The 15,117-nt window shown below is 39.5% G+C and overlaps 1 protein-coding gene across 1 annotated transcript; it reads right to left on the bottom strand.

Moving 5' to 3' along the window:
- Nucleotides 1-706: 706 nt before the first annotated feature.
- On the bottom strand, nt 707-1,633 carry LOC149231418 (transcription termination factor MTERF8, chloroplastic-like). The gene has a single exon (XM_089381632.1). It carries the CDS (start codon nt 1,631-1,633, stop codon nt 707-709), a length of 927 nt encoding a protein of 308 aa, XP_089237758.1.
- Between the last annotated feature and the right edge of the window lie 13,484 nt (nt 1,634-15,117).

Raw genomic sequence — 15,117 nt, 5'->3', positions numbered from 1 at the left:
AAAAAGAACATTGAATGTGTTACGTTACAATAAGTTGAATAATATATGGATGGAGTATGTGGAATATTCAAAAAGATTTGACATCTAAGAGGTGGAAAAATTATTTAAAATTAGACACAAATACAATGCTATAACTATACCAAATTTGCTCTTAAAAGGTTTACGAGGCTAAGTTCCCATGTAGTTTAGTATAATGATACAAAACTAAGTTTTAAAGTTATTCCTTACTGCAAGAAGTCTGAAACAGTAACATGTGTCATTATCCCTACATCTATGTAGCCAAAAAAGTTTATAAGCTTGCATGCTGTAAGGAGCTGAGCATTTTTACCTCTTACAGACCTACAAGGCACCCAAATCGACAACACAAGGATATTTTAACAATCTTATAAAAACATAATATTACATGAATTATTTAACTTCAAAACTAAATATTTGACTGTTATCCCATATCATATAGAAAGAGATATATCCAAGATTAAGCTAAAATAAAAAACATTGTTTTCTATTCAAATGTATATGTTCCAAGAAACCCGACTGTGACATCACACAAATGAATCCAGCATAAAAGACTGCAACTGGATTACTCATTTAAAATCATGAATAAAATTCATCATTTAACTATACATCAATCGAGATACACTCACTTTCCTGCCATGGTAAATATCCAGCAGAATTGAGGTTTCAGGTTGATTATTCACATATTTATCTAAGAAAACTTTTTCTGTCCAACTAAAAATAGTTGGTAAGTATATCTCTCTTTTGAACTCAAAATAGTTGGTAAGTATATCTCTCTTTTGAACTCTTGCACTTGCATGGATTTCAATGCCTCCATTACTTTATACCGAGGAATTATCCTCTTCTCCAAGCTGTACGCAAATAAATTTGGATACTTCACCAAATCATCCAATGAAAGGCCCACAGAATTAACCATAAAATCTCCATTACGCTTCACTTTTTCCACTGAAAGGGCCAATATCTGTGGCTGCCGACGAACTAATCCAGACATTTGTTTTTGCGAGAAACCTAAACATCTCAAACTCTGGAATTTTCGTTCTAATGTTTCTTTCCCTAGTGGCGAAATCACACATACGGCGATACTAAACAATTTTGATCCCCTCTTAAACCCGAGATTCTCGGCCTGTTTAAAGTGTTCCATAATTTTTTCCTCTGCAACCCTCAGCAGATTGGGTCGCCTCGCCACTGTTTTATCATCAAAGCCTGATCTTAAAAGAAATGAAGCTCTCGATTTAAGCTTATCTTCGCTGAGATTAAATATTCTTGCATCTCTAACAACAATTTTGGATATATCTTCTTCTCTTATAATAGTTCTAAGGAAGCTAATCTTAGGCTTCAAATTTTTGTCGCATGTCAGAGAAAGAAACGTAGGGTTATGAAGAACCACCCTTCGAATCTGGGCAGAGGTGGTCAAACCACAACCATGTAACAACTCTAAAGCTTCTTCAATGTTTTGGGTAGATTTTACACGAACTAAGTCATTGCAAATTCTAAAACATTTTGCGACTTCTTCCTCTGTTAGGCCACATTTGCTGATGAGAAAATCACTTACAACACCTCGCTGTGCTGGAGTCGTGGACGGGATTGCTATTTGGTTACTGAAATTGGCAAATTTCATGGGAAACTTTGCATAAAATGGAAGAGAAGGAAGCAAAGAAATCACGATCGAGGGGCAGTGGCCTAATAATGGGAGTCGGTTGTTGGCCAATCGTGTCCATATTTTCAACTGAGTAGACATTATCCTCTGTGAAATGAATGGAGTAAGCGATAGTTAATTTACCTGGAGCGGACGAGCGGAATCGATGACTATGAACCCTGGGCGCAGGTCGGAAGGCGATAATGCTGTGTTCGAGATTCAGGAAGTAGGGTTTAATGAGAAAGTAGGGAGAAAGGGGCAGGCATCGCGACAGAGAGGGTTGGGGTTTAGAGGGGGCGATGGCACTTAATGCTCGGTGAGTATTCTTGGTACTTTTCCTCTAAGCAGGGAAAATGAAAGAGCTTTCACCAGCGTAGTAGCATTTACAACAAAAAAGAATTCGCTAAAAACGAAACTAGGCTGGGTGTACAGTTTGAGTTTGGGTTTGAGGGGACGGACATATGGGTATGAGTGTGTGTTTCTTCTTAAGAGGTTATATGTTCAAAATTAGGTTCAAAATTAGATGGGATAGAGTATGTATGCTTTTGTAGACTTAACAGTGAAATCCCTGCGGGAGGTAGATCCCTTATCCCACAAGGGAGTTTCGTACACCAATTTGGTGTGGGGGTGACCTTAAAATTTGATAATATAAATGTTTGTAAATAAATATTTTATTTTCTCCGAATCCAAATGTTTAATGGCAATTTAATTATTATTATTATTTATTTTTATTAAAATTTTGCTATATAATTTATTTTAAGTAAATTTTGAAATTTAATTTTAAATATTTATTATGTTTTTGAAAATTTTATGGAAATTTCGATTTTTTGCTATTTTTATTTTTTTCATTATCTTTAAAAAAAAATTGACACATTCTAATTAAGTGATTAAAATTAATTTATCTATCTTGACAAGGTTGTGACTTCATTTATTATGCTTCTAATATGACCTAAGCATTATCTAAATCAAAATATTTTGATACCATTAAATATATTTGTTATTGGGTTAAGCGATTTATATGATTATGAGAAATTAGCTTTATACCTATTTGTTTCTGATGTTATTAACTTTATTTGAACGACATAAGGGATGGATTGCTGAGCTCTGGAACGCTGCCATGAAACCCTAGCTGTGCCTCGGCGCCTTTGCACCCTTGCTGCTCTGCGGCCCGTGGCTTTGGGCCCTCTGCCCTCCTTTTCTGCGTTCTTTTTTGAGTTCCTGCGGTTCAGAGCGCTCGTCTGCTGCTGGGAGGGACTAGTAAGCCGGGCTCGCCCTCATGGAGGTCCGAGCTCGCCCCAGGCAGGCCCGCCTTCATCTGCCGAAGCCTTCTCTCAGCTCTTGGCCGGCTTGCCGCAGAAGAAAAAGAGTGAAGCAGCCAAGTTTGTCAAGAGGCTGGAAGACATTCCTGAAATCTCCCTGTCGCCTGAGACCCTGATTCAAGTCACCCTCTCCTTGGTTGAGCGGGCTCTCGTTGGCCAGTTCATCGGTCTATGGCCTTCTCCTAAGACCACTGAGACCTGGGTTAACAAGAACTGGGCTCCTCTGATCAAGAGCAGCGTCACCTCTTACTTCTTAGGACAAGGGTTCTTCCTCTTCGAATTCACCTCTAAGGACGACAAGGAACTAATCTTTCAGAATGGCCCCTATTTCATGGGCCCCCAGGCCTGTACCTCAACAGATGGACGTCGGATTTCGACCCTGTAGTAGATGTTCCCATGGATGTCCCTGTATGTGTCAGACTCCCTAATCTCCCAGTTCATTGCTGGAATTGGGACTCGTTGAAACACATCAGAAACACCCTTGGGAAATTCATAGATAGGGCAAACAACAAAGATCAATACGACTATGCCCGTATCTACGTAGAAGTAAACCTAGAGGTGGGTCTCCCGAAAGCCATCAAAATCAAAGTAGGAAACTGGACCCATTTGCAGAAGCTGGACTACGAGCAGTTGCCTTTCAAATGCCGAAAATGTCATGTCTACAGTCACTTCGCCAGAGGATGCCCAACCAATGTGGAACTAGATAAGGGTAAATAACAAGGTTGGAACCAGGTCAAGCGCGTCAAGAAAATCCAAAAGCAGGTTGGTCCAAATGAAAGAGGTTCTCAAGCCCCTCCTCAGCAACCCCCTCCCAGAATGGATCAAGAAGATAAATTTTCTCCTCTAAGCTCGCAAATAAAGGAAACTCAGGAACCAGACAATCAAAAATCAACCCCACCCTCTAAAGGCACCCCCTCTTCTCCCAAGGGGGCAAGCCTTGCTGAGAGCTCCAAAGGAAACACTGTCGAAGTAGAGGAAGAAGAGCATGAATCAGATTGCTCGGAGGAAGAAGGGGAAATAGGAGAATCCCAAGCTTCGATAAGGAGATCCACAAGAGGCCGTAAATCAGATCGGGAAAAAAGAGAGCAGGAAACTTTCAAGGATAAGCTCCAAGGCAGCCAACCAACCCTTGAGAAGCTACTAGCATCAAAAGCAAAGATGGCAAGAAACCAGCCCCAAGGCTCCAAGGGAGCCAACCAGAAATACAAATGATGAAGATAGTCTCCTAGAACTGTAGAGGTATGGGGAGCAGAATCAAAGAAGAAGCCATCAAAAGTTTAATAAGAACAGAAGCTCCTGACATACTTCTCATCCAGGAGACCAAACTAGAAGACTCTGTCTTCCTTCAGGCAAGTAAGAAACTCTGGAACAAATGTGAGGCGAAAGCAATCTCAACCGAGGGGCTTCCGGTGGATTGGACACTCTTTGGAACGCTAGCAAATTCTCAGTCATTTCCGAGACCCTCAATACTCATTGGCTGTTTTTAAAATTGCAGCACTTAGATTCAAAAGAGATCATCAGTCTCTTCAACATGTACATCCCTGTGAACGTTGTGGAAAAAAAGGTCTGTTGGGACTCCATTAGAACCCAAGCAGATCTCGTTAATCTTGAGAATACCATCACAGCAGGAGATCTTAACCTCACTCTCTTATTAGCAGACAAGAGAGGAGGTGACATTGTTCGAGATCTGGCAAGGGAATGGGCAGAGGACCTTATGCAGGATTGGGACCTGCTGGACATCAAACCACTCTGGTAAGTACACTTGGACTAATAAAAGAATTGGCCTTGGCCACATTGCTGCCAGATTGGATAGATTTTTACTTCAAAGCTCTTTTCTTCTGCTTGGATTAGAGGCTAGAGTTCATATTCTCCCTTGCAGCACTTTTGATCATAAACCCATCACGCTGGAAGTGGTGTTTCAGCTTGAACTAGGTCCAATTCCCTTCAGATTTAGCCCGCTCTGGGTTAAGGAATCAGACTTCATGCAATTAGTTAAGGGCATCTGGATGCAACCGGTCAAAGGGTCCCCCTTTTTTGTCTGGGAGGAGAAGCTCAGAAGAGTGAAAAGGGCTTTAAAAAGCTGGGCAAAAACTCTGCCCAATCCAGCAAATGAAAGAAAAAATCTCTAACGCATTATGGAAAATCATCATCTCCAAGCTGAAACAACTGACATAACTAAAGAGATTCTAGACAAAGAAGCCTAGCGCCAGCAAAAATATCATAAGGCTTGTCTAGCAGAAGAAGAGCACTAGAGACTTAAGTCACGCAACCTTTGGCTTAAAGTAGGGGACAGGAACTCTTCCTTCTTCCATAATCAAGCTCAGGCAAGGAAATGTACCAATTCCATTTCCAAAATCAAAGATGGCACTATTATTCACAAAGACAATGCAAGCATCAAAAAAGCTGCCTCCCTTCACTTTAAAAGCCTGTATAGTGAAGATATAAATCTGGACCAAATCTCTAATATGATTGACGTGGTTCCCTCCTTGATTACTGTTGAAATGAATCACCTTCTTGAAGCTAAAGTCACCAAGAATGAAGTCAAGGATGCCCTCTTCACCATGGACCCAGACAAAGATTCCTCCAATCTTGCTGGCCAATTGTGGAAAAAGATTTATACAAAATGGTTATTAAGTCCCAAGCTTGCCAGAAAATCGGAGGCAGCATGAGCTCTGCTTTCCTTGCTCTCATCCCCAAAGAGAAAGGAGCCAACACTTTCAACAGGTTTCAACCAATTTCGCTATGTAATATTGGTTACAAACTGATTACTAAAGTCATCGCTAACAGACTTAAGCTCATCCTCCCCAAAGTCATTCTGGAAAGCCAAGGAGGATTCATTCAAGGGAGACAGATAGTGGACAATTTCATTCTGGTCCAAGAGGCAATCCACTCAAGTCTGAGTCGCAATGAAAAAGGTATGGTTGTCAAGCTCGATTTAGCAAATGCTTTTGATAGAGTCAAGCATAGTTTTATGCTGAAAGTCTTACACAAATTTGGATTTGGGGAGAAATTTATAAATTGGATTCGGGCCTGCATCTCGGAGCCTTGGATTGCTCCTTTAGTAAACGACAGAGCTGCTGGAATTTTCAAAGCCATGAGAGGGCTCAGGTAGGGGTGCCCTCTCTCACCCCTTCTATTCGTTCTTCAAGCCTCTGTCCTCAGCTTCTATTTAGAAAAAAAAATGATGGACCAGGAAATTGCTGGGCTTTGTATAGCAAGAGGTGTTAAAAACATTAATCATGCCCTCTTTGCGGATGACACCTTGTTATTGGGAGCTGCCTCTGTGCTTATAGCCTCCAGATTTAAAGGAGTCCTGGACGAGTTTTGTATGATTTCGGGAAGCAGTCTTAACAATGGAAAATGCCATATCTATTGCTGGAACACCACTTCTAGCTTGCTCAACTCCATTTCCAAAACCTTTGGTTTCGCAACCTCCTCAAACTGGACTTCCTTCAAGTACCTAGGCCTTCCTGTATTTCTTAAAAGAGCCTTCAGCAGAGATTGGCTCCCCCAATTGGAGAAATTCAAGAACAAGTTGCTTGCCTGGGGCTTTTCCTGGCTCAACATTGTTGGTAAGTCTGTCCTTATTAAATCAGTCCTTAACAGTCTTCCCTTATTTCAGTTTTCAGTTCTTCTAGCTCCCTCTGGCATTCTCAGAAAAATGGAGGAGATCATTCGAAAAAAATTTGGAAGGGGGGCAAGCAAAATGAGAAAAATATTCCGTTAGTCAGCTAGGAATCCATCTCCAAATCGCTCTTGGAAGGAGGCTTGAACTTCAAAAATCTTGGATATCAAAATATCGCTATGGGAGCTAAGCTCATCTGGAGAATTATTGCTCCTAACCCTGGCTGGGCACAACTAGCTCTTTGGAAAAAATACTTTAATGGCAAGCACTCCAGCTATCTAGACCATCCTCTGCCGCTCCTGAATATGCCCTTCCAGAAGCTTTGTACCAAAGCCTGTCCACTTATAAATACTCATGCCTACTGGGTCCCCGGCAATGGAAAAAAGATCAACCTTTGGACAGACAAAATTATGAATAATGAGCCACTTTGAGACTGTCACTCTCTTCAAGCATTGCGCAGTTGGATGAACGATGCTGGATTGCACTCCCTGTGGGATATCTCAGTCTGGCAGGATTCACGTTGGGCTGGCTGGAAACTTGAAACGCCCCCAGATTTGTCTATGGAACTCGAGGAACTGCCCTCCAAGCTTCACAGATTAGTTGCAACGCGGATGCAAAGCAGGGATTCAAGAGGTTAGGGTGTGTGGGATGGTGGTTACTCCGTTGCTCAGGGATATGCCAAGTTGTGTGAGCGCCCCCATGTGGCCACGAACCCAAAGCCATGGAAAATGATTTCTTCAATTGGCTGTTATGCCATTCCAAAATCTTGACAGACAATAATCTTCAGAAGCGTGGCTTCCACGGCCCTTCAAGGTGCAGACTTTGCAAGGTAAATCAGGAAAGTGTTTCTCATTTGATGCTTGAATGTTCCTTTACATTGCAGATCTGGACCGAGCTGCTGGAAACTTTGAGTTCCAGCTTCGCGTTGCCTTCCTCCACTGCTGATTTTTTTGTCAAATGGCTGCAAAGGTACCCTGGTCCTCCTCCAAAAAACAAAATTATTAGAGTTGCTTGGTTTATTCTCCCTAAAATTACCTGCTAGCAGATTTGGCTTGAGCGAAACAAAAGGATTTTTAGAAACTGCGAACAGGATGTCAAGCTAGTGGTAGTTAAAATTAAATGCCAGTTAAAAGAGTGCCTGAGAGACCACAAAGATGATTTAAATCTCACCTAGCAAGATAAAAATTGGGGATCTTCTCTCGATCTTCAGTTCCAAAAATTGGCAAAGAGTATCTCCCTCCCAAAAGTTTGGCAAATAAGGGCTACAACAAAAGAGTTCCAAGGATGGATTGCAAACCAACAGAGGCATTCTCTATTTTTTGATGGGGTTGCAAAGGGAAATCTTGGAAGAGCTGGTACTGGAGGAGTTATTTTGAATCCAACTGGTTTTAGGATCCACAGTTTTGCCTAGGGTTTGGGCATCGCTTCCAGCATTCAAGCTGAGGCTTTGGCTCTTTTTCAAGGACTCAAGATTTTGAAAGTGTTGAACATCAGGGAGGCTAATGTTATTGGAGACTCTCAGGTTATTATTAACACTATGGTGACTCATTCTAAGCCAATGGACCTAAGGCTAGCAAGGCTGATTCACAGAATTTCAGACCTTGGAGACTCTTTCCAAAACTTGAATTTCTATCATGTGTTGAGAGCCAATAATAAGGAGGCGGACACTGAAGCTAACAAAGCAACCCTTCTTACGGCTGGTGCCCTGCTCAGAGGCAGACAAGAAATATGGGAACCAATTCCTTAATTTAGAAAATTGTCATGTTTTATTGCCTTCTGTTAAATCAATTTGTTTGTATCCAAAAGCTTGGGAAAATCTCTAAAATTGACCGCATAGTAGCAGCAAAAAAGAGATGTGAGCTAAACATAATTGTCACGGTCTTGCAAGGTTGTTCGGCATTTCTAGATTTAGACTCACCTTTTGTAATCCGCTCTTTGGCATTAAGGCCAAGTTTCTAATATATCCACTACCCGTTTATGTTTAAAAAAAAAAAAACCTATTTGTTTCTTAAATTTTTTAATTATATGATGTAATTATTCAATTGAAGGAACATATTGATATTCCACTATTTTCTTGATTTAAGTGGAATTTTGAGGCATCATAAGTATCTTAATTATGTTAAAAGGCAGAGATGTTGTAATGTAATGTAAAATTAAAAATTAAATTAATATTAAATAAAAAATTAAATTAAAAAAAAAATTAGGGTAATGAAATGTAAACATTTTAACTCAGTCAAAATAAAAATAAAAGTAAAAGTGAAATAAACGAAATAAAAATAACCCATAGTGGGTAGTTCAAATGTCCATCCCAAAAAAGAGTGATGCGATTAATTCGGAAGAGACAATTCTAAACATTATGGATCACAAAAACATTTATTGAGAAAGGATAACCCTATAGAAATAAAAATAAAAACAACCCATGGTATTAGGAGTCCATGGTATTCATGCGGAATATAACCTATTTAAAGGGAGAAATTAAATCAACCCATATCCATTTTAATTGTGGATCTACCAAGGGCAGAGAGGAATCAAATGTCTTGAGATGCAAACCTCTTTTAAAGTGAAAAGAGATTTGGTCCCACTTGGCCCTTGGTAGATCCAAAATTAAGATGTATCTAGGTTTGTATATAGCTAATCATTGAACATGTAGCTCATAGTTTGTAAAAGAAATATCGCCAAGTACAAACATCGACTATATAGTACCATGTTTATTCTTATCAAATTCACTAGGACTAGTGCGCCTACCTAGGGGATTTAAGCTAGGCCATTAGTGACTTGGAGGCATGTGAATGCCCAACACCATTGGGGATACCAGTTCAAGTTGTGTATTATCTTTTATATATTATGGATTTAATCAATATTTAACAATTTGTTGATGTTATTATTAAGATATATTGGGAGAAAAATTGCAATAATAAAAATTGCAATGTCGCAATATAGTCATCAAGTAATGCAAAGAACAAAATTTCCTTGCACGAGACTATTATCTAAATAAATTCAACAAATTCCAAATGTTTGAATGGCACGATAATGTGTTATGCATTTATATCTTACAAGAATCTTTCTTGTGAAATTAATTATTTTAAATGGTTGCTCTTGAATTTAATGGAAAAATAAGTTCATGCTTTTAAAATATTTTATATTTGAATATCACGAAATGTCTAATAATAATAAAATGTTATCTAAAAAATGCACAATTGTTAAATATTATGGCATTATACCTCATTCTTTGTTTGTTCTCATATGAAACAAGTGAAAAATAGAAAAAGGAGATGAATATTGCAAAATATCTAACAATAATGAAACATAATATGTTATGAAGATTGTTAAACTCTTAAATGTCATTGCATTGTACTTCACTTTTCTTTTTAATATAAAAACATTTTGAAATAGGAAAAGTGAATTAAACTCACCAATTACATACAAACTTTGAACTATGCATTTATATTGATATTATTTTATTACATCATGACAAAGTAACATCAATAAACTCTACTCCTCCTCCTCTTTAATGATAACATACATTGTTGTTAATATGATAGTTGCAATTCTCCTAGATTTGGGTGCTCCTTTGAACAATGCGCCCTATCAGGTTCAACAAAACAATAATCACGCTAGTAATGAATAGGGTGTCCAGGTGGCGGTCATGCATTGCGGATTTCATTCAAGTAAGCTTTGTCTTAGTTAATTCAAGTTGTCTTGAACATTCCTTTTGAATCCTCCTCGCAATCAGCCTTACATTGGCTCTTATGCTCCTATTCAGATGTATGTCTCAGTCCCTTCATTTCCTCCTTCATTCTATCTTGCAGGAGTCAGGCTTTGATAGAAGCAACATTGTTGTCCATGTCATAATTATTAGAAGCCAATGCTCTAGGTTTAACAACTCTCGGTAGGAAGATACAGTTAGAGAAAGGGGTTGAGCCAGATGAGGAGGTTGAGGATGAGGGTGTCCACCTTGCTCTCCCTAGCATGATGAAAATCTAGAATTGTTTAACCTGAATATACTAGCCCACCTTCGTAGCTTGGGATCCAAAATGGAGGTTCAGGAGTGCAACTGTTTGGATGATGACAATTGGGCAGTTCGAGCTCTGTTAGTGTGCCACCTCTAAACCTTGGAAGAAGCCAAAGGCAAAGTAGAATGAAGAATGGCAGAGGTTTTCATTCAATTCAACAACACTCTTCTTGTGTTGTGCAATCTATCTAGGGCTATAAGCATTGATTTCCCTCCTATTCCCCTAACTTAAGAAACCACTAGTTGTATGGAAAGCATTGTTGATTTGAATTCCTCCCACCAGCCTGGCTCCCCTCCACTCCCCAGTCCTCTAGTGACAGACACGAAGGGAAAAGATCTTGTGGCCCAAGGCTCCCCTCCTAGATAGAAGCTTGAATCAAAGGAAGAGAATTAGATGAAGCCTCCCACCAACGTAGCCTAGACCTATAAAAGTGAATCCTCTCAACAAGGTGCAAGTCCTATGACTACGTCACCGTTGAAGAAAATGGAGAAGAAGGCATACCTAGCAATGTTGGAGCATGAGAAGAAGGCACAACAAAGCTCAACAAGCCTCAAGTAGCTCCACAATCAAGCAAGCAACATGACCAGGTTCCCCATTAAGTTTCATTTTCCTTTGTCTTTCATCATATTACACTCTTGTTTAAGTTTCTATGGTCACATCAGTAGGAATCCTTTTTGCAGGGCCTTTATCAATTTTGGTAATGCTTTTTTTCATTTTTACATGGCCCATGTTTTTCAACCAGATTTTGCTCATACTGAGGGACCATCTAGTTTCACCTTCACGATTAGATGATCCCTCTCTAGTTATTTTTAGTCCAAAATTAGCACTTTGCAAACTTCTCCTTGTATGAACACTAGCCTTTACAATTCTTCTCATAATGTACTATCATGTAAAATATTTTTGGTAATATAATTTTCTACACTAGCTTACAAAAAAAATATGATAGTTGCAACTAAATGAAGACAGAGACCACAATATAATTAACAATAACATTCAAGATATTTCTCATTTGCTATCTTTCCTTGATAATTAGATTAATTTAAGTTACTTTCCAAGAGCCATAAATAAAAAATATCAAACTACATGTTTGGTAAATCCTTTGAATTATTTTTTACAATAAAAATTCTCTTTTGTTACTAATGTTTGGGCTAAAATTTTGAAATAAGCAATTGACCCTCCAAATATGGCATGATCATTGAAAAGTGATTTCGAAATGTACATACAAAAAAAAAACCATAATTGAAGAGAAGTCTTCCAAGGAAGGAATCATCCATAAAGTAGAAAAGGAAATTGCAATGGGGTTTGGCATTGTAGACTAATCAAACTGATTTCTTTCATTAGGAGGAAATATCAGATGTCAATTACGTAAGAAAAAAAATAATTTCAAAGAAGTTAGAGAAGGGATGCAAATGACTATAAGAGGGGTTTGTAGAGCACGGAAGACCTAGAAAAATTTCTTAATGATTATGCATTCATTGAATATTGAAGGGGTGGATCGTGCCTTCAAAAAGTCATCCCTAAAAATATTATTTTTAGTATATAATGTAGATATAGTCATATTGCAAGAAACTATGTGTTTAGGGTCAAAAGCTATTGAAGTTATTTCTTCTTTTTCAAAGGGTTGGAATTTGTGTTCTTTGAACATCGAGGGTCTTTCAAGAGGTCTTGTCTCAATTTGGAATGCTAGTATTGGTTTAATCTCTATTGTTCTATTGAATTCATATATCTGGATAGAATGTAAATCAAAAGTGATGGCAAGGTATTTCATGTTGAAAATGCAACAAGATGATGGAGCTTAGTGGAAAGGAGTCGCCTTCACTAAGTGGGCCCGCAGGCTATTTTTGGCGCAAAGTCTATTTTTAGACTATGTCTATTTTTAGACATATGGATCATGGTCTATGAGTTGCAGGATGTTGTTTATGGATGATTGGTCATGTTGGGAAAAAATAGATGGACTTCTATTTTTGGTTCACAGCGGAGTGATCAAAGTCTATTTTTAGACTGCCAGGCTAAAAATAGAAACAGTCAAATATTATTAGCCCTTAGTAATATTTGGACTCTAAACATTATCTTATTCTCTTGGAGCACTTCAGTTCGAGCTACGGATGTGGCACATGCAGCTGACAAAAGGAATCACGTGGTTTCTTATGTGTTAGTTGAGCTATTGCATGGAGGACTTCAGTTAGAACTCATGCATGTGAGTTCTGTGGAGTTGATGGAGTTGTGTTCAGTTTGACTTAGTTGAACTAGTTGTATTTAGTCTAACTAAAGAATACACTAGTGATGAGTTGTGTGAATTAAATATTAATTAATTCACTAATTATTAACTCATAAAGAAACTAAAGAATACATCAGTTAACTCAGTGCATGGACAGTTCAACAGAGACAAGTGTTAGAGGTAAGTGAAAGGGTGAGTTGTGACTATCAGTTGTGCATGAGATTTTGCACATGCATGGGATTGAGTTATGCCAATGAGGATTGCGTAGTGTGGGCCAATACCAAGGAAATTATAGCTTGTTCTCACGTGATTTTGGATCAGCCAAGGTAAATAGGAGTTTGGATCAGCCATTCTCATTCATTCTCTTGCAGGATTGTGCAGTGGAGGCAGGCAAAGCAACAGAGGAGATTTGAACCTGTGACTTGTTCGGATCTGAGCTAGTTTTGTGTGTAATAGGTGGAGATAGTACTAAGTACTTGTGAGGAGTATTGTACTATGTATTGTTACATGTTCTCAATCATTATAATATACAGATAGTGTAGGGTTTTCAGCTGTATGCTTTCCCCGGGTTACATACTGTGTTAATGTGCACATGCGATTGATGTTTCATTGTGCTGCTAAATTGATGATCAACGTAGGGGAGGTTATGTATTATGCATGTATTTCGCAATAGTGTATAATCGGGATAATCTCTGTGAATAAGTGTTTATTATTCAAAATTTCTACATGGTATCAGAGCTAGATGATTTGTAGAAAAAATTTCTACATGGTATCGGAGCTGTTGATCATCAGATCTATTATTCAGAAAGTGTTTACATTTTATTTCTTCAGGCAGAGTCTGTAATCAGGCTAGGTAGCTTCTGGATTCATCCTTCCTTTGGAAGGTGAGATATCCAATGAATTCCCATACAGTCAATCTCTGTACGAGAAATACTTTGTTCTCACGAATTTTAGATTAGAAGCGGTTGAGTTTTGAGCTGGTGGAATGGTGCTCAAGGATAAACTCAGAAACATCAAATGTGAGAAGGGAGACAGTATGCCCAAGTATCTCACGAAGTTCACTCAGTGCAGAGATGAGCTGGGAAGTGTGGGGGTGACTGTCGATGATGAGGACTTGGTGAGCTTGGCTCTCCTTGGTCTTCTGAAGAGTTGGCATTCCTATCAGGACTCTGTCAATGGTCAGGAGAAATTTCTAGGATGGGAGAGACTTTGGTCGGATCTTGTGCAAGAGGAGATTAGACGGAGCACCAGAGATAGTTCTTCATGCATGCATGATGAGGAGAACTGTGCCTTAGCGAGTAAGGTGAAGAAGGGGAAGGAGAAGGGTTCTCTTTCCGAATCCACTTCTTCCAATGATGGGAAGAAGGTTGACAAGTCGAAGGCGAGATGCTTTCGTTGTCATTAGTTGGGCCATTATGCTACTAATTGCCCAAAGAAGAAGTCCAAGAAGGGATCCGGGGAAGGATCTGAAGGTGAGGCACTTGCTTCACAGTTTGAGTTGGATTTCACACTCTTCACATGCATGGTTTCATCCATGGTGGGAAGTGGTTGGTTTCTTGACAGTGGAGCTTCTTTCCACATGACCGGTGACAAAAGTTTGTTCAGTGCTTTGGATGAGAAGTATAGTGTCTCAGGTTTAGGCATGGTTATTTTTCAGAGGGAGCATGGAGCTCGCCTTACCTTGACCGATGTCAAGTATGTACCAGGACTGAAGAGAAACTTGGTGTCGATCGCGATGCTGGAAGACGGAGGCTATGATGTAGTCTTCAGTAAGGGAAAGGTTTTCCTTAGACACATCATCACTAGACAGGTGAAGCAGATTGGTTCACGGGTCAAGAACCTGTATGTTCTTGAGGTTCAAGATGCATGCAAAGCCTTGAGTAGCAAGGCAACTGATGGAGACTTGGTGGTTGAGAAGGAGCGTATATTACCGCTCAACATGTAGATCCAGAAGAAGTCTCAGACGATTGTGGAGGAGCCACAATTGGTGCAGCAGCTTCAGGAGGTTGTGGAGTAGCCATAACAAGGGAAGCTGAGAGGAGATCGAGTAGAGACATCTACTCATGTAGAGACCTACAGTAGGGGGAAACTTTGAGCCAGGTGGGCTGAGGGATCACATGCAGCCATACCTCTAGGTAGGAGGTGGGGTGATGTGGATTAATCGTCCCAAGGAGGAGGGGCATGATCCTTGAGGTACCCAACCTCTTGGATGAGACCTTGCTACGGGAGCCCCGATGTGGAGTAGCAGGAACTGACTGATTGGGTAGAGACAGATGCGGATGGAGCAGCAG

This window comes from Pinus tabuliformis, chromosome J, assembly GCF_031772625.1.
Source record: "Pinus tabuliformis cultivar Carrire ecotype Pingquan chromosome J, CPIR1, whole genome shotgun sequence".
Lineage (NCBI taxonomy): Eukaryota > Viridiplantae > Streptophyta > Pinopsida > Pinales > Pinaceae > Pinus > Pinus tabuliformis.
This window is presented reverse-complemented; position numbering and strand designations above follow the sequence as displayed.

Excerpts from the sequence above, each read along its gene's own strand:
- LOC149231418 (XM_089381632.1), bottom strand. The coding sequence starts at position 1,633 with ATGAAATTTGCCAATTTCAGTAACCAAATAGCAATCCCGTCCACGACT.